The sequence below is a fragment of the Poecilia mexicana genome, unplaced genomic scaffold (genome assembly GCF_051168715.1).
Source record: "Poecilia mexicana isolate PSO_F unplaced genomic scaffold, ASM5116871v1 scaffold_4, whole genome shotgun sequence".
NCBI lineage: Eukaryota > Metazoa > Chordata > Actinopteri > Cyprinodontiformes > Poeciliidae > Poecilia > Poecilia mexicana.
Genome location: NW_028263373.1, coordinates 19563024 through 19587882, shown reverse-complemented (window position 1 = coordinate 19587882; position 24859 = coordinate 19563024). Strand labels below are relative to the sequence as shown.

General features: G+C 40.2%; 1 protein-coding gene across 1 annotated transcript; it reads right to left on the bottom strand.

Annotated features, from left to right (window-relative positions):
• Positions 1-751: 751 nt before the first annotated feature.
• On the bottom strand, positions 752-17458 carry slc22a23b (solute carrier family 22 member 23b). The gene is made up of 10 exons (XM_014981207.2): positions 16681-17458; positions 15522-15625; positions 13794-13948; positions 6146-6332; positions 4972-5099; positions 4426-4528; positions 4014-4240; positions 2577-2609; positions 2344-2467; positions 752-1446 (listed from the first exon to the last, which is right to left on the bottom strand). Exons 1-10 carry the CDS (start codon positions 17098-17100, stop codon positions 1026-1028), a joined length of 1902 nt encoding a protein of 633 aa, XP_014836693.1. The 5' UTR covers positions 17101-17458; the 3' UTR covers positions 752-1025.
• Positions 17459-24859: the final 7401 nt, after the last annotated feature.

The following is a 24859-nucleotide window of genomic DNA, read 5'->3' as shown; positions in this document are numbered from 1 at the left end:
CTGAGTAAAAGAGATACCAATGGAAGAGTTCCCACTGGTGAGCAAAAATCCCTCAAAATCCCATCCCATACTCCCAAAATAAAACATCTTTACTATCCCACAAGACTGCATTGATGGGACCATGAATACTGACATTTAATGTCAGCAACAGATGTTCAGCCAACACAAATTAAGGCGTTCTACTGGCCTGTTCAAAATCTAGATTGGGATCTGCCTGAGATTCAGTGGCGTGACTTTAAATAAGGCCTCTCAAGATCGAAAACTATCCAGTTTGGATGAACCAAAGATATTCTGCAGAGAAATGTGGACCAAAATTCCTCCACACCAACATATGTTACATCCATTCTGTACACCCTTGTCCCTACTCAGGTCGGGAGGGGTGCCGGTGCCTATCTTCAGCGAACGTTTTGGGTGAGAGGCGGGGTACACCCTGGACAGGTCGCCAGTCTGTCGCAGGACAACACAGAGTTGGGTTTTTCCAAATTGGGTTGATTTACTTTTTTTTCACTTGCTAAATGAAATTATTACATGAAAACCACCTTTTTTTGTATTTGCTTAGGTTATCTTTAAACATCTAAGTTCACCAAAAACCAAAACCAGAAGTTGAACCATATAGTTTTCCACACCAAGAACTATTCGGGCCCACTCAAATGATCCACAATTGGCCTGTTTCAACAAGTCAAATCTACAAACACAGAAGTCACAAAGTTAATCTGCCATTGGTTTACTTCCCTGCGTTCGTTTACTTTAAGCAGTGCAGAAAAATCACCATCGTCACATTCCGACTTCAGATAAACCAGGTCCACACAATATTTTTTGGCAACTCCTGAATGAATCATTGTCACTAAACGTTACACAGGCTTGCTATCATTGTCATCATCTCAAACCTCACTACAGCTTAACAGCAGTTCATCTGGTTTGTCCGAACACTTTTGTTCCTTTTCTCCTAAAACATCTGATCACATCTTGGATCTGGTTATCGCTGCATCAGTTATTTGCACAGTAGAAGACTATTGCTGTGATGTTCATACCCCGTTGGCTATGGCACAGTTGCCAATCACCTCACCACCGGTTGCGAGAGCATAGGAAGCAGGTACCGCTGCCAGAGCGGTGGCTACTGCCGCCGTAGCGCCCCCTGTGGCTGTGAGATGTAAGGGCGTGTCGTGAACACGCGAGTAGTCCCTTTCGTACTTGACAAGGAGGAGATGCTGCTCCCCAGGATGAAGCAGGGTCTGACGGGTGAAGGTCTCTCCGTCGGCGAGGCTCTCTGGCAGCGGCTGACCCCGCGGCTCTGGCAGCAGCAGCAGGCAGATGATGCACAGCAGCGTGCAGCAGGCGAAGATCACGTGATGCAGGAAGTAGCCCTTTTGGTTGTGCAGCTCCATGATTGGGGCGGTTAGCATCCCGAAGCCTGCACTAGCCAGGACGAGGCCCAGACCTCCACCCCTGTGCAAAGCGAAAATCAAACTCACTTGGCCTACTCATGTTCTGATACAACAGCAGACAACATTTATATTCAAACAAACATAGCTGACATATTTATAATAATAATAATAAAAAAATCTGTTATGATGGTCACAATGTGCATATTAAAGTAGCAGCATCCAACACTCTTAGTAAGATCCGGTGGACTTGACATTTGCATTTACTTTACAAATAGTGCCCATAAAGGAGTATGCAGAAGTTCATCTCCAAACCCTTTTTTATAATAAATGTGTAAAAGCAATTAGACTATGTTCCACAGTCTTATTTAAAAGGGTTAAATAAATAGCATGACACCAATGAACTGGTATTTTTATTAAATACTGTGAGCATTTCATTCATACAAACTACTTTAAGGTCTTAATGGGCTCCTGTGATGACCATAAAATATGGCTCTGAGATGAGAACTGTTTTTTTAAATCATAGAAATCAGATCTCAACCTGACGAGCAAGAACTGAACATTTGTAATCTATTTTGTTTAGATTACATTTGTTGTTTAGATTACAAATTACTGGGGAGGCAAAAAAAAAAAACTCCAATTCATTTGAAAACTCTTCTGAGATTCTCTTGGGTTATAAAGCATATCAATGTTTACATTTTTTCATCTTTGCTAATTTTACCTACAAAGTAAAGCTGCATGCTGAGGTCGATATCCATGCAAAGTGCAAAGTCATAAATACAATATCTTGAGGTCACCAAATATTACTTGCTTCTTGTGACCACAAGAGAGAGCTGTTGCTCTTCATAAAATGTACTGTGATAAGGACAACGTAATACAATTTTACTGTTATACCACTTGCAATTAATTCATGTTGTTGGTTTAAACTATAACAGCAAAAAACATCTCTGATAGGACTCACCTGATGACAGTGGGAGTGATTTCAGCACAAAAGAAAATACTGAGAGTGCTGACGGCATGAGAAGAGAACATGCCGATGATGGAGAAGGCCACTGAGAATTTTCTGTTCAGTGTGTCTCGTAGAACTGTCCAAAAAAAAAAAAAAAAAAAAAGGTAAGATGATGTCAGTAAAGTAAAAAAGACCTGATGAGGAAAGCATTCTAGGTCAAAATTGAACTGAAGCAGCAGCTGTACCTGTGTCATGGCGGAGGCTGTACTTTCCAATTACTGGAGTCCATTAGTGGGCATTGAAAAATGGAAAAGAAAGGAGAGCAATTCATTAGTAAGCACAAATGGTAGAACAGTGCTGACTCAAAACAAGGAAAAAAAAAAGCCCTTAGGAGAACTCTGAACAGGACCAATAAATAATGACTACTGCACATGTAGGTCAGAAATGCAGAATGATGGTTAAACTGCAGTCTGTGCTGTTCCAATGACTTAGGAACTGCCTGCAAGGTGTGCTGAATAACCAACTGTCTGCCCAACATAAGATTTAATACTTAGATTTATTATTAAAAATATATATGGATAATTTTATCCATGTGTGTTTAAGTGATCTAGAAATACAATATCTACTAAAAATTGCCTGTTCAAACAACAATAAAAAAAGTAATTTATGAAGGATCAGTTTAGAGGTGTAAATGTCAGCATCTCTGGCTAACTAGCTTAATTTAAAATTTGATTTTGCTTGCACTACAAAATAATTAAATAAAATGGGCAACATATAAAAAAAGTTGTTACTTGGGGGGGAGGATGGGGGTAAGAGCTGGAGGATTTTTACTTGCTGAACTGATCATAAACATATTCTTCGATAGGAATACACAATGGAGCCATCTGAATCCCACAATTATTTCCCAGAAACCACAAGGTATTTTCCAAAACTTTCATTGTACTTTCAAAACTAACCTTCATTACAAATCACTTTGTAACTATCATTATAAGATACATGTAAGTTCACAGAAAGCAACTTGTAACTCATTCTCATTCTTGGAAACTCGTCTGCGATATCCAGCAAAGTAACTCATATGTTGTGGCAGTGTAACTTGCACATTCCAGGATGTAACTTGCATACGAAGTGACCTGCAACTCCCTGAAACGTAACTTGTAAGTACCAGCAGAATGCTGTACTTTGACTTGTAGGTTCTGTGAAGTAGCCTGTACTTCCATCAAGGTACCTTAGTCAATTCAAAAAGTAACTTGTAAGTTCTGCCAAATGACTGGCTGAGATTTTTTTGTGACACCAAATGAGTTCTGGATAAAACTTTTAAAAGCAATAATACAGCTACAATTATTTTAAGCTCAATGGAAATTTCCCCTTTAAATATAGCCAGTGCAACTTGAATTTGGTCGCAGATTTAAGAGATTTATGGTACTTCAAGTCCTCAGTCCACACCAAGATTAATTTTCTATTGAGCATCAATCGGACTATGAGATTTAAATTGGTAAAAATAGAGGACATGCTACAAAGCATATCTTCATTCCCAGACAAAAAGTGCAATTGTTGACTGATGAAATCTGATTTGATCACATTACAGTTGGTTCTGCCTTTTATCTACAAAACAAGTCAATGCCAACAGCACAGTTTCCAAAGCAACTTCAAAGTGCCATGTCTAGGGGTAAGTGTGTACTCACAGTTGAGCAGACCCAGCTGCAGTAGGGATGCCAGAGCTGTTATGATCATGAAGGTGAGCAGTCCTCCACGCCGACCCATCAGTCCCACTGCAGGGCAAAGAGCCAGGCATGTGGCCACGGCGATGCCAGCCATGGTGTAGTAGTCTGTGTGGCACAAAGCCGTGGGCTGGGCCTCCGGGTCCATCATACTGCGGGCGAAGCAGTGGTGGATCCCATAACCTGTCAGGCTGCACAAATACAAAGTGAGAACGCAGCCGTAGACAGGAGACGTGTGTCCGCCACGGGGCCTGAGAGGATTTAGACCCACATTCTTTGAGCCTGCCTGTGGATGAAGTAATTCATGCTGTCAACGTAACGGATGCTGGCTATGATGAGCAAAAGAAGTGTTCAAAGGCAACCACAACACACTTACGAGTTCACACATAGCACCACAATGTTTTTCCACAGGTTCCTGGTGCTCATCATCTTGACAATGCAGCTCCTCTGGGGTTTCTTGTGTAGCTCCTGTTCCAGCTCTGGTAGGAAACATGAAATGTACACCTTGAGATCTTTATTTCCTTTCATGCTGTAATAAGGGATCTTTTGCTAAAGGTCCTTTTGAGAACAGAGAACCTAACATGCCACGGTGTCTTGATCTATCTTCTTGGTCACTGAGAAAAAATTACACTTATACAAGAGATGAATGTATGTCTGTTTAAGGAAAAAGATTGTTTTCATCATATTACTTGGATAAAATCAAGACACTTTGTCAGAAATTGTGAAATTAATTGTCACCGGCAGTGTAAACTTACAAATCTTGACTATCTGGAAACAAATGTACATCTGCTAGTGAGAGCAGCATCACAAGCTGAAGGCGATGGTGTAAAATAACTTGTATAAAGATTTGAGTGAAGCAACCGAAAGTACATTTGGCAGTTAAATGGATTTGAGAGCTTTCATCTGCTAAATTTGTCTTCACCTGCAAGAACTCCACTGGCCTCCGTTGTCATGTCAACCTGGTTTTTCCTGGCGATGCGCAGCATCATGGCTTTGGACCGCTTGTAGTGCTGGGTGGCCAGCAACCAGCGTAGCGATTCGGGGAAAATCCTGCAGATTTTGAAGATGTGGAGTAAACTTAGACTCTTTGAAATGTGTTGGTGCAGCTCCTGCCTGAACACCAAAAATGAATGTATCCTTTTATGTTCATTCTTTTGGAATTTATTTAATCCCGGGACTATGAAAGAAAGTAGAAGCAGCTGTGCAATTAAAAAAACCTTTTCTGTGGAGTGGGCTGAATAGAAGCTCACAGAATAACTTCTTAAATCAGAAGAAAGAAAACAAGCCACAACCACAACAACCCTAAAAATTTGAGTTGGAAATGTTGCGTGTCCTGGAGTTTAACTGATGTTGCTACTTTTATGTATGACTTATTCAGCCATAGAATTGGATGACATTAATAAAGCTGTGGGATGAAAAGCTCACTAGAAATTCCAACAGACATAAGAAATCCAACAGAAAATGTTTTTTAATGAGAAAAAAAAGCAGGGATAAGAATTTTGAGAAAACTTTAGAAGAAAGTTTGATGCTACCTAACTTCCTTCTTTTCAGGAATTAGGGAAAGATTTGACCCAAAATAACAGAAGAAAGTAAAACCTGCTAAATAAAATAACATTTCTGGTTTTGTTCCATGGGGAACAATTTTTACATTAAAATGCAATTAATGAATGGCTATTGGTGCAACAGTGTCCTTTGCCAGAATACAGCTGAGCTCTATGGAAGTTATATTTTTGTTTTTTGCAAATTTTGTAAACGCTTAATACCAAAACTCATTACTCTATTTCTAATTAAGCCATGTGTTTTGTTGCCATTTTTGGACCAGTGCTAAACAGGAATGAAAGGGTGATTTATATGTGCTCCAAACGGTTATAAATGTCCTCCAGTGCTTTGGCATTTGCACCCTCAGAAAGACAGAAGAGGAGAACAGACTGTGCTGTAAGAGCAAGACAGAAAGAATGAAGAAGAAAACAGCAGGAGAAAGAGAGCTTTGTTTGGGTGTTGACTGCTCCGTACTGTGTAGTGTGTGTACTGTACAAGCCGTTGCCTGGCTCAGTGTGAGAAACCCTGGATGGATGTCTTCAGAGGGTGGGACTCACCAGACGTATGGCAGCATCAGAACAAAAGGGCTGATGATCACGATCTGCAGCACCTGCCAGTCATCCCCAATCGGCCAATGGCGACACAGAGTGGCAACCCCTGGCATCAGTAGCTGCCCGCCCACCTTCAGAAAACTGGCCACCATGGTCATGGAAAAGCGCCAGCCTGGCAAGCAAAGCTCGATTCCTAAATAAAGAGGCAGAGCAGAAAGAAAGGAAGATTTTATCTGAATATTTAGACTCATTATGTTGTGGCAGCCACAGAGGAGAGTTAATCAGGTATGAATGGGATGCAATTGAGGATATGTCACTAAAAGCAGAGGATTCAGTGGTTTAAGATTAGTCTCTGTCTAGCAGTGAGCTGGTCTTAAGTGTATCCTCGAAATTATTTGACAATTTATTGCCAAAGTGAACGCTTTTTAGGTATCTTATCTCTTCAGTATTCCCATTTCCCCAGAAGAGGCTCAAGTTCCCATTCTTACTGCCGGCAGCGTCTTACACTCCAGATGGCTGGGTCCATATGGTGACGTCGTTTCTGAAGGTGACCATTGTGGGAGTGTGAGGATAAAGAAAGGAGGGACTCTGAGTAGCATGTACAGATTGAATAGAAATTGAAAAATGGGAGGGAAGCAAAGGAGGGCGGAATGTAAATAAGTATTAGAATTAGTAAGAGCATTATGGAAATTCGTTTCCCTGTTATCTCACCTTGAGGTAGTAGTCGTGCAAATGTCTCCAACCTTTTTCAGATTACTAAAATGAGAAGGGAGTGCACCAAAGAACAAGCTGCTTGTTGATGTCAGAAAAAGTGTCAGAAATTTAAGTTTTGATGCATTTGATGAACATGTTCGAAACATCAGATTTTTTTTTCCAACATTGCTGATTAGGGGTAAAACTCCGATCAATAGCCAGCTTTGATTGCAGGTTGATTGATTGGTGCATTTTTTTTTATCCAATACTGAAAAACTAAAGGCTTAACATGGGCTAACAACTTTAAAAAAAAATCTTCTATATCTATCACATAAAGCTTAAAGGTCAAACCTCCATTTGGCTCAGAAGATGGGACCTGAATCTTAAAATAATGTCAAATCTAGCTTAATTATGCCCAGGGGCAGACCGACGCCTACAGAATCTATTCAGACAGAAGAGCCAAGAAACAGATTTGAGGTGTGATGAGAAACCTCTATTTGATCAACTGTAAGGCATGTAGAAACTATGATTGTTAGCAAAGATGTAAAATTACGTACATCTCGTTAGCTAAGGTCTGTGAAGTCACATTTGCAGTTCTAAGAAAAACGATGTATTTCAAATTTCCTAATCTGTCACGTTTCAAAAAACGTCAGACAAATATAAACTCAGGAAAGAGAAACTGGTTGCAATCCTTTCAATACTAACGGTTTCAATAACTTTGCGTGTCTTCTCTTCTTGAATTTAGATCAGTTCATGATGTGAATACAAGTAATTTCTTGAGTCTGCAGGTCTGACAGTTGTCACACCTGGGTGTTGCTGGTAAAACGGAACCGAAGAAATCTGGATAATCACAGTTAATTCATGATTTATCTAGGGAGTCATTATCTTCTCATATGGGCAGGATGGTTTAGATGTATATTTTTCTCTTATTCAGTAAAATCATCCTTTGAAAACTGCATTTTTTATTCACTCAGGTTGTTTGATATTACAATGTTTGATGATCTCATATAAAAAAAAACAAAAGAACCAGATGACATTATTCTCCTTTACACATATCAAGTTTGTAAAACTACATCAGATTAACAATTAGAAAGTTTAGCTAAACTTATGCATCAAATAACTCTAACCACATTAACATCTGAATAATAATACAGTGAGGTTGACTTGAAGTGTTTGCAATCTTACAAAGACATCAGCAGACCTATTCAGGCATTGTTGAAAGCCAACGTGGCTCCATGTCTATTTGCATATAAACCAGGTAACAAATGTGATGAATGAAAACAGAATTTGAATGGCATCTGTAAATGGCCATATGGAGATCTGTTCATTTGTATCTGAATAAGCCAGGACGCACAATAAAGCCATGTTTAAACAGAGCCGTACTGGCAAAACAATGAGCACCATCACGTCTAATGGGTGGAAAAGCAGCAAAACAAAGGATGCTCCCCAGTTCTCTGAGGAGGTGTCGAATCCCACCTATTCACAGACACACACAAACATGCACAGGTCAGAGTCTTTATTTTTGTTGAAGCTGACTGTGAGAACCGTTCTTCTTATGCTGATTATCTCACCACTCCCCCAGGAGCCGATCCTCCCTCACTCCCCCCTTCCTCCCTCTCCTCTGCCGCTCTGAAGTGGCTCTCACTCGCTTAAAAAAAAAAAAAAAAATCTACCATCCCCCATCGCCATCCTCCTCCTTTCACCAAGCAGCTTCTCCTCTGACTACACATGTGAAACTTGCAGACGCTTTGCAGAACAAAAAACCCAGAGTGAAAAAGCGAGAGACAAAGAGAAGACAACAAAAACCACAGACCTAATGACCAGACTTGTCTTTCAAGGCAAACAGCTGAGAGCTTTACCACAGAGCCACGTTGTGTTGTTTTGCTGCTCCCTCCCTAACCTCGCCCGAGGCCTGGTAACAAAGTGAAGGGACCATTGGCTTTCTGGCAGCATGAGTTCTCATGAAAACCACTGTGTGGTTTATTTTGTCTTAATGCAGAACAGCTCAGTCACATAGAAATGTGCACCTAGATGTGCTGTTGGGATGCTCAGTTTAATCGGGCAGTAGGTCAAAAATGAAAAACAATAATCTCAAAATTAATTTTTTACTCTGCAGCTTTGGGAGGAACTCTAGGCGCAGAGTTACATAAAGTTCCATGTTCGGCACGTCCAAAATAGAACTACAGACAGGGAATGCTATGTAATGGGGAGGGATGTATCCACCATTTCACCTGTCTGTGATACAGTAGATGATCTGGGCCTTGTCCAAGATCACTCTGAGGTTTTAAGCAAAGGACCCAAAATAATTTCTTCAAGAGTCACTGCCGAACAAAACCTCTGGTTTGAGAAATTTAATGTGAGAGAATTTACTTCTCTTTACTTCTCTCTTTATAGAGAGAATAGTGACACTTAATATAAATAACCTTTTATATAAGATAAAACAGTATAAGGAGAAACCCTCTTCTGAAGCCTCGAGAGGGACTTTAGGGAGAGGAATGGATGGGAAACGTTTGACAAGTCGACAAGGGCACAGCATGACAGCAGCTTTAAACCCAGCTTAGTCAGCAGAAGTCACACGCCTCAGTTCAATGAAACACAACCTTAGTACATGCTCTACTTTCCTTGCCTTTGTCATAAGCTGCAACTCTCAAGGACAAGGCAAGGCAAGGACACAGAGAGCAGAGGGACAATTCTTGATTTCAGGACTTAAACCTTCATTGCAGACGTATGCTACGATTCAGTGTCGAAATTTGTCACCCTCAGAAGCGCTTCCTATAATTTCTTTGAGTTAGAACTGTGCTTTTGATTTACAGGATGTTGACCCATTTTATGTGTAAAAGGGTCTCTGGAGATGCCTCATGTGGATTAATTATTCCCTCAGTTGTGTGCGAACCAGAACTGCTTTGAATATTTAAAATAATTATTCTATATGGACAATTTTTAAGAAAAAGGTACAAGTCAGATGTTTATTTGTTTGTAGCCTGAGTTTAGTTTTATGTTTTGTTAGTTTTTCCATCACATGCTTTGTTGCCTTTCACCCTAATGTTATAAAATGCAGAATCAGTGAGGCAATAAAGCTTGGTCTTTCTGCAGAAAATACCCAAATTTTATTGAACATATTTTTCTATTGTAAACCAATATTTTTCACCCGTAAGCAGGTTCCTGAAAACAAAGATGCATCTTTCAGATTCAACCTCAAGTTTTTGGGATCATATTTTTACATTTTCTCAACATGTGACTTTTGGAAACAACTCCATCTGCCTTGAATCTTAGAACTAAGAATGTTAGAACGTTGCTGCACATGCTAAAAGAGAGAAAGAACAAGGAGAAGGTTGCAGCAAAAAATCCTGATGGAATATTTGCAATGTCGCAACATTGCAAATATTCCATCTGTGCAGGAATGGTTCAATAAGCAGATGTACCACAAGCACATATTATTTAATAGAGTAAACTGAGGCTCCGTCCGACTGCTTCAGTGGAGTTCATTATGCAGTGTGTGCTGCAGAGAGATAACCAAACATTGAGATTTAATATGAGTGAGACGTGGGGTGGGAGGTAATAAATTGGTACAGGATGAGGAAGAGGAAGGGGGTTAATGGAGAGCAGAGGAGATTTAGAAACAGAAGTTCTGCGCCGAATTTACAGCGGCAGCAGTGGGTGAAAAGAGCGCGCGAGGCGAGCAGCTATTTCTGCTACATAAATACTCCTCCTTCATCTATAATACAGTAAATCCATCCTACATGTTTATTTCTATATTTTTTCTGTGTGACCTCTTTCCGTATTTGTTGCTCAGCAGTATAACAGGCTTTATGTGCCCCTGTTGTGCTTCAGGATCTGCTACAGTGCAACTTCATGACAGAGAGGCGGTTTTCTTTTAAATCAGCAGCTCAGTGAGATTTAAATTAGACACTATTTTGGGGGATTAAATACAGAGTTTAAGCTTTAATGTGGGGAATTTTTTCATCTTAAGAGGGTTTATAGATTTGGTACTTTTTTTTTTTAATTATGCAGAGTCGTTCCGTGGACCGTCATCATGATAACAACATGAATCTACAAACGGATTGTTTGCTCAGGCGGGACAAACGTCATTTGTTGAAGATAAAAATCAAAGCAAACAAAACTAATTGATTATTAGTGCTAATATATTAAGTCATTAAATTAAGTGAATTTAATGGCCTTGAGGTAAAAAAAATAAACCTTAAAGCATAATATTCTCAAATTTGTCCATTGCAAAACTAGATTTGATGTGCAGGTGGGATCATTATGGTACTGGCAGTGTCCACATCTGACCCAAAACATCACAGAAAGAAAATATATCACGGCTGCAGAAAGACCACAAAATATGGAACTTGCAAATTTTAGGATTGTCTAAAATTTTCAGCTGCTTATACGAAGAAAAAAAATATATAAATATTCTAAAGGAAGGTTTTACACTAAGATGAGACAAAGATTGAGCTGTTTGGACAAATGTTTGAAGGTGTCAAAGTGACTTTTTTTTGCATGGTCGTGGCAGCATTATGATGCGAGACTGTGGGCAGGAAATGAAGAAGAAATGTTTCACTACATCTGAAACAAATTACTTGACGGTTGAAACTTTGACAAACCTGGATGTTCCAAGAGGACAATCATCCCAAACTCGCCTGGCAGCTTGGTTTTAAAGCGTATTTTAAAGCTCCTGAAGTGACTGACTAAAAGTATGTTTCCTGTGCTGAAAATCTGTGTTCACAATAAGAATGCAATAGATTCAAACTTGTGCAACAAACTTAAGACAAAAAAAAAATGTACACAAGATGTTTGTGTGCCATTGTTCCATCATTTATAGAGATCTGAACTATTAAAATAACAATATTGAATTTATTTATAGCTATGATTATTGTAGACATGTAGATTTTTAAGTAGTTCTAACATGTTCGCAGAAAATGTACTCAGAAATAGCCACATATTAAGTAATATTTTTTTTCTGGTTCTGATTTGTTCACTGTCTTAAAATGACAGTAAAATTGGGGTTTGACGGTTAGAGAAATATCTTATTTTTATATTATGAATAATGTGTAAACAGAGCTTGTTTTTGTTCCTCCTTCTGTATGCATGTACACCTCACACAACCTACCAACAGCATCTCACATAAACACCTTTTTGTTGCGCGTTAAAGTGCATTCACGTCTCGCGTTCAAGCCGCAAACGCAAAGCAAACTCAGATGCTTATCTAAATAGCTCTGAGAACATAGGTGACAGAAATTCAGTTTCTGCTCCACATTTTCATGGTTAATCATCACTGGAAATGTTTCTATTTTATAATCCGTCTTATTTATCTCACTGATCCTTTCTAAGTCCCACAAGCCTTTATCTGTGGACTCCCTCTAAATACCACACACCGCTGTTATCCGAGCTTCATTCGCTGATGTTTACATCACAGATTAAATCCCAGTCCTCACAGGTTTCTCTGCAGACGGCTCATTTTGTTTGCTAGGTAGAAGGGGGTCATTTGAAATTTATCAGGGAACCCCGCTGAGGGAGGACAAAACGACACCCCACTGCCCGAGCTCGAGCCTGCCTGAGCTTCCCGCATCATGTGTGACTAATCTCACAGTGGCCTGAAAAGAGAGAAGAGGCCCACAGAGGGTGAGACGGGGGAGGCAGGGGACAATGTCTGGGAAAAAAAAAAAAACGTCATCCACCAGTTTGGTGTCAGCTTGACGCCCTGAGGAGTGCCTTTTACAAAACATTTAAAAGAAAAAGGAAACACTTTAGATAAAAAAAGAGGAAATAACATTTGTCTTATCTTTGTTTTTTCCTGGCATATGTTGGAAACCTCATGAATTCAGTAAGCGATGGAAAAGGACATGCATGGCCATGAAAGTGTAAAGATCCAGAACAAAAATGAAGGGACTGAAACTCCTGTTTTCAAAAAATTTCAGCAGCTCTAATCACAGATGCTAATTGTGGGAATTACTGATTTTCAATCAATCAAGTTTATTTGTATAACACATTTAAGCAGCAAGACGGTTCAAAGTGTTTTACGTAATAAAAACAGAAAATTGCAAAGTTATAAAGAAAACGCTATGCAGTCAACAACTGAACAGACGTTATATTTTGATGAGTGCAATAACCAAAGTCGAATATTGAATATGTTGGTCAATGTTTCATTTGTTGTGGTTCAAAAGATTTTCTGTCCAACTACCCAAAATCTTTAAATTAAATGTCCCTTGGGGCTGGACAAGATGGCTGAAAAATGTATCACGATCTAAGCATTTCATATCAGCCGATAATCCATAATTATTGGACAGTTTTTTGTTTTAAATATCCACAATATTGCCACACTGGTGACGTGACATTTCCTGTTTTATCCACAGTTTTCACTCCACGCTATTGTTTATTTTTAAGCAGTTATGAGGGATGGCGGTGAAACCTTAAACTGTTGCTGCACTAATTACCCAGCAAGTTGTTGCTAGGTAACCACAGAGTAAGTGAAGTAGTTGATGCCACTCACCTAGCTTAGCTGTGCCGTGAAAAATTGCGCAGCTAAAGTCTTTCTTCTGCCTACATCTCCCAGACTGCTGTACGGTGCGGGGTTAGAGTTCAGTGAAATTATTGAATCCTATCAGAGATATTGATCATGCGAAATGAATTGTTATTGATTTATTTTCCAGCCCTATTGCACCTTTTACTGATTTTCTTTTCCTCCTTCATCTACAGTGCCGGAAAAAGAGAAACCTAACAGTTGTTTCTTGGGTGTGCTGTGTTCACACAGAGGATCATTCATCACTGAAGTTCCACTGTTAAACTAGATTGGATACAAACTATTGATGTATAAAGAAGAGTTTTTAGTCTCTTTCCTAAAGCTTTTCTCCCCCTTTGTCTCCTTCACGGTTTCATAGCTGACCAAAGCATAAACCGGGACAGACAAATCGCAGCAGGACAACAGGCAGACAACAATCAGAAGGCGAAAGCTTGTACTTACTGAGCACGTAGAGGGAGAGAGCGAGGCCCGCCAAGCAGAAACCCTCAAAGAAGCGCAAGGTGCTGAACATGGTGACATTTACAGAGAAGGCGACAGACAGGCCGAACACCAGCATGAAAAGCGCCGAGAGAATCAACACCGGGTGTCGGCCAAACCTTGGAAACAGAGAGAGAGGAGCAGCAAAGAGTTTAAAACGTGAGCGAGACTGCGGAGAAATCAGGTGAAAGAGATCGCTGTGTGCGCTGGTTCAAAAAGGGGCATGAGGTCATTAGGGCAGCAGGTCAGAGCTGCTGCATTGTTTTCATTGTTACTGATGTCCTCCCACGGTCCAGATTAGGTTCTCCCTGAGGCTGCAGACCTGAACCAGCACAGCAAGGTCAGTGTGAAACTCGGAGATCTGCTGGTAACTCAGAGAAAAAAATGCTGGTTTAGCTTTTCTTCGGAGTTTGTCCTCACTTTAAATTGTTCTAAGTTAGTTATGTGAGGATAACGTGAAGCTTCTGGAAGAGGGCCTAAGAACAGTGAACTCACGCTTTGCTTCAAGGTTAGTTTCTATGGGTTCAATGTGAAATTAAAACTAACTCTGTGATCTTTTCAGTCAAATACCTTAAATTTATCCAAAGCATTGAGTTAAAGCTAAAAAAAAAAGCTGTGTTTTGTTTCTGTGATCATGAGCTCATGATTACAGGCCTGCTTCCATCTGTACCAGTATCCATGTGCATGTGGTCATACCCAGATGAAAACTGGCAAAAATCAGACATAAGGATGTGAAGGTGGTATTACAGAGCTCTGTTTCTGCTGACTAGAGGAAAACACATCTGTAATATCTTCCAGCTGTGTAAGCATTTTTTAAACATATCTTTAAGTATACTCCAGTGTGCACAGCCAACGTTAAATCCAGGCACTTTAAAGCAGGTATCTTGCAGGAGCCGACATGCTCAGCATTCTAAAGTTCGAAAATTAGTCTTCATTAGTCTTCTGTTGTTGACTTTGACGTGTGTTTGGACTGACTGTGATTCCCTCTTTATCCTCCCCGCTTTCTAGCAGACACCTGAAGATTTTGAGCAAAATTAGCTGGCATTTTGAAATGTTCCAGGTGTAATCACCTGGTTCCATCAAATCTGACTTTGAATAAAGTGACAAAAATATATTTTTCATAATATTCTGCCATTTAACAAACAAAGGTCATTTTGGTAATCCTAACACAAAATGTTCAGTTTCAGTTCATTTCAGATTGTGAAAAATTATTTTTTTTAACAAAATTGGATGGTCTCCTGCTGTTCTGATTGTTGCTTTCACCTGAACTTTTCCAACCTTATCTACATGTCTTCTTTTTACAGAGTTGTTCAAATTAATTAATGTGGAGATACAGTTCGAAACCAAGTGTAAATTGAATCACTGCCAACCTGTGAGCAGGAAAACACGTGTAAATCAGGTGTTGCAGCTTGTTTTAGAAAACCAGCTCCCTGAGTTTTATTATGCATTGAAACCTATTTTTGTACAGAAGCATTAGTGCTGTAAAAACAAGGTTGTTTCAGGACTAGACACAACTTGAGAAGTTTGGAGAAAATTAATCTGGTTACCTGAAGAAAAAAGATTTTTTTAAGGTTACCTTTTTGTTTATGACTAAAAATAAAATAATTTTAAAAAAGGAAAGGGGTCCGGAAAAACAAGACATTGATCTTATTGTCAAAGTCTTCTTAATTAAACTGAGAAGGTGGAGCATACCAGTCAGCCATCACACCCATCACCAGGTAGCCAAATATTGAGCCCACCAGCAAGGAAAACTTGGCTATGTGAACCTTCCAGGCCGAGTCGCACACCAGGTGCCACTGAAACACAGACAGACGACAGAGAGGAGAAGCTTTAGCCAGTTTGAAGTCCTCCAGGAAAAGGGAAGTAAACATCAGGACATGCAACACTTAGAGTGTGAACCAAAAGTCCTCCCTTATCGAATTTCTCTGTGGTTCTGAAATATATAAATCATGAGAAAAGTCTATAAAATCATGAGAAAACACAAACATGTGTGTGTGTGTGTGTGTGAATGAAAAAACAAACAAACAAACAAAAACCTAACACATGGGAAAGTGTGAGCGTGTCCTCACTGACAGAAATCAATAGTTTTCCTCTCATGGGTCAGTGAACACACCACTGCAGCTCTCCGTATCTGAAACACAGCCAAGGACTCAAATGAGGAGGCACAACTTGTTCTTTATCTGCGTACAACTCTGAAATCAGTAACCCTGCAGTCAGATTGGGCTGTGTGTGGAAAGTGTTTAACAATAATTCAGAAAACTACTTGCTGAGCTGCCACCTTGTGCAAGGGGGGTCGGAAATGGGACAATTAGTGAGCAGTGGTTTCCTGCAGTTCCTCCAGAGTTACCATGGCCTCCTGTCTGTTCCTCTGGATTTTATTTAGGGGTATTAGAGTGAAGGGTGTTAAACATGCCTCACTTTTTCAATTTTATCTATAAAAAAACTTTAGAAGCATTTATTGTTTGCATTCCACTTCATAACTGTGTGTTGCTTTGTGCTGATTTCTCATAGAAAAAAGTAAAACATGGTGAACTTTGTGGAACAAGATAGAAAGAAAAAGTTCTGTACATTTCCAGAACTAATGCTTGATAACATTCAAAGTAATGGCTCGTTAGTTTTGATTTGGTCATTATTTTTACCAATCTGCAATATTTATTTCATTAATCGTGCTGCTTAAGTGCTAAAGTCCCTGACTAACACTCTTAACCTTCAGCTGCTGAGTCTCATATTGAGGTCAGTGGGTAAGCTGCCAGTCAGCTGTTTGTTCCACATTCAGCACTGATGCTCGCTGATGGTGAGAGTGATGATGGGGAACAGAGGGGATCTGCTGTGCCGTAGATCTATCTGTTACCTTGGTAACCACATTCTGAAGGAGTCCTGTTTGCAGCTCCAGCCTCCGCTCCTCGCAGGCGCACAGCAGCCCGGCGCTGTCCCCGGGTTCCTCCGCGGTGCCGTTGGCCCGGAGCTGCAGCGCGGGCGCGCCGCTGGCAAGCAGAGGTGGCCCGGTCCAGTTGCTGTGGTTACCCGCGGGAGACACGCACGTCCCGTTAGGCTGCGCCAGCAAGAAGTGATCCGAGAACTGGCTGAAGCCGATGAAAAGCGCGGGTATCCATGTCAGGACCACTAGCTGCTTCTGGTGTCTCCCGAAGCCCCCCAGAGATGGCAGCACACACCCGTCGATGTGCGGCAGCAGCCGGGGCGCCGGGCGCTCCAGCGGGGTGAAGCCGTTCTCGGGCGGGTGGTCCTGTGCCTCCGGCCGGCTACCCGCCATCACGACCCGGCCACAAAAACACAGCAGCTGTGCGCAAACGAAGTCCCCCGCTCCGCCACTCCGCCGCCCTTTGCGCACCCTGTGCTAAACCCTTTGACACAAAGGAATCCCAGAGCGCAGACAAATCCTGTGAGTTACGTACAAGAGCAAGAGCCCGATAAAAGCAGGGTCCACCGAATCACCGAGCAGAGACCCTCATGTCGAGGGGGACCAGGAGAGGCTGTGTCAGGAGGAGAGGGCTGCGGAGAGGCTTCCGGAGAGGGGCGGACTCAGCCAGGCTTTGTATTCCATGAGTACAGCTCCTACAGCAGGATCCATCCATGTGGGGCTCCACCGTGCCAGGCCAGGGGGGCGGGGGTCTGGGGGGGGGGGGGGGTCGTATGACAGCGTGGTTAAAACATCAGCGTGACCTTCATCTCTGAGCGCCACAGGTCTCACACCTGTCCGAACCGTGCCTTCCTGCAGCTGCGCATCATTCAGGTTCCCAGATATCCAACCGATCCACAGCGAGATCCTTGAAACCCGCCGCTCGGCTTCTCTCCGTGTAAATCAATAGAACGCTATGCCAGAGCGGGGCTTCGAGCAGATACGGAGGGGAAGAGGGGTGGGGGGAGGCAAACCCCGCCCTCCGTCGGTGGCGCTATTCGCAGCGATTGGAGGGGCTTCAAAGAGCGACTGCACCACTGATGGGCATCTGCAGGCAACAATAGAGCCCTTTGTGCCGCCTATGAGTATTAAGCCTATTAGGATCACTCAGTCATTCATGTTTCCCAACGAAGCGGGAGGATTTAAAGTACTCACAACCTCTGCTCCAGGTGGTTTTTCTTTCTTGCTTGTATGTACTTTTAGATCGGTTCTCCTGCTGCATCCCACGGATTTAGAAATGCGTCATACGCTCCTTTCATAACCTTCATATAAATAGATTAGAAAGTGGTTTGGGGAGACAATAGAAGGATGGCTGTTTTCTGGATGCTGTACTGCCTCTGAACCACCAGAGGGCGACAGATCATCACACTTAGATTTTTTGCACCAATTTGCCCTACAAAAAAATTTAGAATTAGTCCCCATTTTTACATTAGATTATGAAATATGAAAACGAGATTTGAAGGTTTTAAGGACAGATAAACGTTGTGTTTAGCTGAAACTAAGCTTTAGATTGAAGTGAAACATTTCTCCATTGTCATAAGGTGGGGCTGGACCCAGGTTAGGATGCAAATGATTCTATTTAATGCACAAACAGTACACAAAAATCCAGGCAGCACAGAAGAGCAGCTGGTAAATAATATCAGCAACTGACATAAGACAAATGTCAGAGGATGGTAGACACGGCAATAGACGAGGACCTGACAGGAAGCAAGAGACTCCTGGTGGGTATAGATACACAGAGAAGGTGATCAGGGGAAACGAGGGACAGCTGGGGACAATCAAGGGGAGGACTCAACTGAAAAACAAATTGGGTCTTTCTATGTATATTAGGTGTTGAATTAGTACAAACTAAAAGTCCAGATTCATTTTTTTCAGCAGTGGAACTGCCATTCAGTCAAGTTTTGAATCAGATACTAACTTCAACACTTTCGGAGAGGTCACAGTTCAGAAGAATGTCAGAAAATGTGTTTGAGAGAGTGGATCTATTGGAAAACAACCCAGTCATCTATGAGCAACTCCAAGCTGATTCCTCTCTGCTGAACACCTCAAGGTTCAGCAGAGAAGTGACAGCCTGCTCATCTGACTTCTGTCTCCTGTTTTCTCCTCCTGCCTTGGTGGAGAGAAGGAGACTCATAAACTGTGAACACTGTTTGCTGTTGATGTTAAGCTGTGCCAACCACACCCATCGTAAAGGACATACCAAAATACCTTATGTAACCTCAGGTAATCACATCCAAACCTGCAGATGCAATGAAATGTGGCAAAATTAAAATAAAAAGGTGTGGAAAAGTTCCAGAGCTGCAGGCTGCCACCAGACAGGTTCCAGCGAATAGCTCTGTTTCAAATGTACACAAGTGATGGTTGAGCTTAGATATATTTTAAAAAATATTAATATTTTAGATATGCACTGTGAAAAAAAAAATCAAGAATAGGCAAATCTCTCAAGCATAATATGGAGTGCACAGAATGTTTTGCAATGTATGATTAGTGAGTCACAAAGAGGCGGGGGTCCACTGTACCAAGCAGCTACTAATCAATCACTTTCACATGAAGGCTGACATTCAGCCATGAGATAAAACAGAACCTACTGTGGAGTCAGTCTGAAACTGGATGAGCAACAGCCAAACTCTAGTGGAGAGGCTGTGGAAGATAGGTTTGTGTCAAAGGTCAAAGACGATAGCATGAGTGAGCACTGCAACAAGACACAAGGTATTTTATGCCATCAACAAGGTCACTCTTCAGATAGTTATTTCAAGACAGACTGAAGTTTCAAGATGTTCTTTTAAAACTCTTTTGAAGAAGTACAAACACACAGCGGTGAGGATCAAAGAAATATTGGTTGAACAAGAAAACTTAGTGTTGGAGAAAGTGGCGCAACTTCACATTATTCAGGTGGATGGGAAAACATATATATATATATATATATATATATATATATATATATATATATATATATATATATATATAAGTGTGTGTGTGTGTGTGTGTGTGTGCGTGTGTATACAGGTCCGTCTCAAAAAATTAGCATATTGTGATAAATTTCTTTATTTTCCATAATGTAGTGATAAAAATTAAACTGTCATATATTTTAGATTCATTGCACACCAACTGAAACATTTCAGGTCTTTTATTGTTTTAATACTGATGATTTTGGCATACAGCTCATGAAAACCTCAAATTCCTGTCTCAAAATATTAGCATATCATGAAAAGGTTCTCTGAACGAGCAATTAATCATTAATCATTAATGATTCAGATGATTAATCAATTAATCATCTGAATCAACACCTGCAAAAGATTCCTGAGGCTTTTAAAAACTCCCAGCCTGGTTCATTACTCAAAACTGCAATCATGGGTAAGACTGCTGACCTGACTGCTGTCCAGAAGGTCATCATTGACACCCTCAACCAAGAGGGTAAGACACAGAAAGAAATTTCTGAACAAACAGGCTGTTCGCAGCATGTTGTATCAAGTCACCTCAGTGGGAAGTCTGAGGGAAGGAAAAAGTGTGGCAGAAAACGCTGCACAATGAGAAGAGGTGACCGGACCTTGAGGAAGATTGTGGAGAAGGGCCGATTCCAGACCTTGGGGGACCTGTGGAAGCAGTGGACTGGAGTAGAAACATCCAGAGCCACCGCGCACAGGCGTGTGCAGGAAATGGGCTACATAATCGGCACGCCGCCCCCTCCAGACGGGGTTTTGACGCCCCCTCTGGTGCTGCGCCCCTACGCGTTGCATGTGCTGTATGCCCACTTTTTGCGCCACTAATTGGAGATGAAAACATATCAAGCTAATTCTTGTTGGTCGTTAGGAGAGGTCCAGCAGCTAACAACCAGCAAACACCAGGGGGAGCCAGTGACTCCCAGCAACTATTTAGAGGTATCTGACCACCAGTGGATGAACTGCAAACAAAAGCTCACTGGTCCAACAAGGAGACAAGCTGAAGCGAATCAACTTTTAATGAAAACAAAGAAACTGAGGTTTAAACGCTAAATGTTTGGTGTTGCAAAACAAGCACATTTGTAACTCTTTAGATTAGGGTCTTTGGAAAACATCTATGTAGCACAAATACAAGTCTTTGTTAGATTTGCTGAAATTCATAAAAACAAAGATCTGTTTCTTTAAGACTTTTAGTCAAAATGATATTGATAGCAGTAGTGAAAGAGTTTCAGTGTTTCAGGAGCATCATCCTGTGACCAGCAACCCAGATAGGGTCAGGTATCAGAGCGCTCTGCTGGCTGGCCACTCCTTCCTATTCACTTCCTGCTCACTGGCTCTGCCTCTGTACCCCTGGAGGCATATCAATGTCACCAACAGCACAGACAAAACCTTTGTCACAGGATCACACGGTGCAACAGTGTGCAGCTTTTCTGTATGGAGTTTTATACTGTTTTGTAATAGACAGACAGATAATGGAGTGCTTATGACTGCAAAATCTTTAAAACTGCATCACATTTCACTTTAACCTAGAATAGGGTGATTCAAACTCCCTCTGACAACAAATGTATGGATTAAAAGCTTGTTATTTTAAATCTCTCCAAAGTCTGTTTTTGTTCATGCTTCGGTGTCTTGTAAAAGCTTCGGCAGTGTCTTTAAAATGAAACCGGGTCGCTCCCTGCATCGATGTGCGTCTGTGAATTTTTTTGGTTTGTGGCTGCTGCTCCACCCAAACCTCCTCCATAGAGTCTCTGTCAGGATATTCAAAGGGTGTGCAAACTTGGCCTTTACATAAACAAATTACAAGATCATTACAAAGCACAAACACAATGGTGATAATATGAACAGTAATGATTGTGAAAAAACTAATCAAAAACAATAACTTGTAATAACAAGCCATATGAGTAGTCTCTTTTACGCTTTGGTTTGGGTGTCCATTACTTTGTTTTGTGTGGTACAGTCATTTGACTATTTTTAACACTAAATTACTCTCTAAATGAAGCTTCAAATGAAGAATATTCTCAACTTTTTAACTTTTCTCCAACATTTTCCAGAAATTGGAGAATCAGATCCTATCATATATCATCATAAGTAAAGCTTGTGAAAAAATCTTACTAATATATGGCATATTAAGTTCACCTATGCTACAGTATACACAATAATTTTAAAAAACTACCATAAATTAGTAAATTAAAAATGTCAAATTAAGACATGAGGAACTAAATTAAGTTGAGCTAAATCAAGATAAAACAAATTGACATTAACTTAGCTACAATAACATAAGCCAAGTGAGAAAGAAAGACAAAGAGCCTTAACAAATCAGTAAAAAAAATGTAAAATGGAAATGAACAAAATAACCAACATAAAATAGGGCAATTAATGTTACACTAAGCTAACTAGCCTAGCTTAAAAAAAGATAATACGATAAAAACAACTAAAACAGATTAAACTAAGCTAGAATAAATTATACTGTAAGACAAAAATCCAAAATAATCTAAATGAAAATAAAGCAACAATATAATAAGCTTAATGAAATAATTTTATTGAATTTAAATTAAATTAAGTTAGTTCTGATATGCAGAGTTGAGCAAAAATAAAATAAAGGATTGGCAAAACTAAGGTAAGTGAATAAAAAATTAACTAAATTACATAACATGAAATAAAGAGAATGAATCTAAACTAGTTTAAGGTTGGGCGTTTCTATATGTAGTTCGCTCTCCAGGTGCTTGTGTGGCTGCATTTCCAGGTATTCAGGCTCCTCCCAGAGTTTTAGATTTCACTACTCCTTTCTCCTAAGTGGAAGTCTATCTCTTTCTCCAGGCTTCAGATCCCCCCCATCATTTATTTTGCTTGTTGTGTAACACCACACGTTTCTTCCATTATTTTTAAAACCTTAACGAAAATATATATATATTTTAGATGGTATTTTACTTGGTTTTGTAGAGAATGATGTGTCCTTTTGGTAATTCTAATCAAAGAGGGAATTTTTGGTTGTCCAGTTCTTTGTTTTCCTTTTGGAAGTAAGAACAAAAATTATCAAAGCTTTTTTTGGTCATTATGGCATCCATTGCTTGGACACGCTTCCTCAAGCGGTTTGTACATTGCACGCAAATGTCTCCTGGGCACACATGAGATAACAACCTTCTGTTCTCTGTTCAATTCACTTTACTGTCACACTTATGTATCTCCGCCCTGCACCACCTGCTTTTGCAGGTGCAGACAGGGATGTTAGCTTGGCATGCCATGTGCCTTCAGGGTGGAGAGACACTGCAGGACCACACCTCAGAAAGACAAACACCGAGGAAGAAACTGCTGTCATTTTATTAGGTGGATCAGTTCTATTTGAGAGTGCTGAAGTGTGCATGTCTTTCAATTTTAGATTTCTGCTTCTTAGATGCAACTGAAAAGCACTGCACAATATCCTAGGTTATAGAAACCTATATATGTTCAGGTAGCTATCATGTTCAGGTAGCTATCATCAGCTAGCAATGAAATTCATTCATAAAAGCAGTTTTACTAACATTTTTTTTCTCAGTAATAACTTCTGAGAACAATGTCAAGCAAGCAGACACACCCTAAGTATTAGCATCTATCACCATCACTCATCTGTGTTTTTAATCCTTTCTTTTAATGTATAAAAAGTTTCCCTTGGCACACATTCGATCACTTTCAAATGCACACAGATGAGGACATGCATAGCTGCAAACGCAGAAGATCTGACAGGATGAGACAGCACCATCAGACTGTAAAAAAAAAAAAAAAAAAAAAAAAAAAAAATTCAAGAGAAAATTATTAAAAATGCCCCCCCCCCCCACCCCTTACAGAATGCGCTGCCTGAACATGTTGTGATGTGTCTTGAATCATTGCAGTGTGTGAAAATTAAGAGCTGATTCTGCATATGTGTGACTGGGTGTTGCCCCGGGTGTGGAGGACGAGTTCTTTTAGGAGCTTCCCACAGTTCACCTGTGGGACAATGGATGGAAATAATCACGGAGTGTTTTAGTATTATTAAGGTTGATCTAAATGATTACACCTCAAAGGGGCTGAGGAGCCGTTTACTCAATTACAAAGTAAATTTGTAATTGACTTTGTTAATTACAAAGTAAATTTACAAGCAAGAAATGAGCCATGTGCTTATTAGCAGCAAGTTTCAGGAGACTGACCTCAGCAGACTCCAACTTTTTTGTTGCTCATAATGATGTCAAGCTGAGACATAGATAGATCTGGAAAATTCACACAACCTTGTTGAAATCCAGTTTGTTTTTTGAGGTAAAATAATAAGACTATGATAAATAATTTCAAAACATTTGCCACATTCACATAAGGGCGCAAACGGCTATTGATTCAGTACCAGCATGTGGATTTCAATCATAGACAATCTAATAAAACTCATATTAAGTTCAAGTGTCTTAGTAGTGTTTAGAGATTTCCTTGATCACATCCTGTAGCCAAAGATGTGACTGGTAGAAAAGTCACAAAGGATCTAAACAATCTTATTGTACAAAGGTATCAGTCAGGAGAAGGTTATAATATGTCATGGTTAATGCAATAATCAATGAGTGAAGATTTAATTAGTTCATTAAATGGTTGTATTTCTGCCACATTCTCCAATTCTGTCTTTGAATTATTACAAACTTCGCTTATTATCAAATTTAAAAAAAATAATTTGGCTTCATGAAAAATGTATCTTGCTTTCTCCTTCCTGAACACAAAGATTGCTCATTCAGCCACCATTATTTCTGAGTTTTTGTTGTTGTTTTTTCACTCTCTCTGCTGCCTTTGCCAAATGTATCAGTTTCATTTTGCATCCATCTTTGCAAACATGCTTGCCCGGATAGATCTGGCGCAATGAGTTTGCAAGCTTTTAAAAACTGAAATATTTATTACAATCAAACACTTCTTATAATTGCTGAGACGTTTTTTGACCGTTACCACTGATGTCTTGATGGTTTGTCTAAGGCCTCCTTCCCTTTAGATCTTGAGATTCCTAAAACAGATAACATGTCTTGTCCAAACTGGGACTCTGATTTCCAGTCATGTTGGTAAAATTAGGAGATTACCTTAAATCTGAATACACCAAGGCAATGCATATATATATTTTTAAAGAATACACGTTCTTTAAATCTTGTGCACATTTAAAGAAACCAATTTTAGTTATTCAAAATGTTACATTTGGA

What these genes read in the sequence shown, in the direction of transcription:
- slc22a23b (XM_014981207.2), bottom strand. Translation starts at nt 17,100, where the DNA reads ATGGCGGGTAGCCGGCCGGAGGCACAGGACCACCCGCCCGAGAACGGC. An exon ending in ATGGGTGTGATGGCTGACTG is followed by an intron (nt 13,949 to 15,521) that starts GTATGCTCCACC and finishes TCTGTTTCCAAG; the next exon opens with GTTTGGCCGACACCCGGTGT. An exon ending in GCAGCTGGGTCTGCTCAACT is followed by an intron (nt 2,610 to 4,013) that starts GTGAGTACACAC and finishes AATGGACTCCAG; the next exon opens with TAATTGGAAAGTACAGCCTC.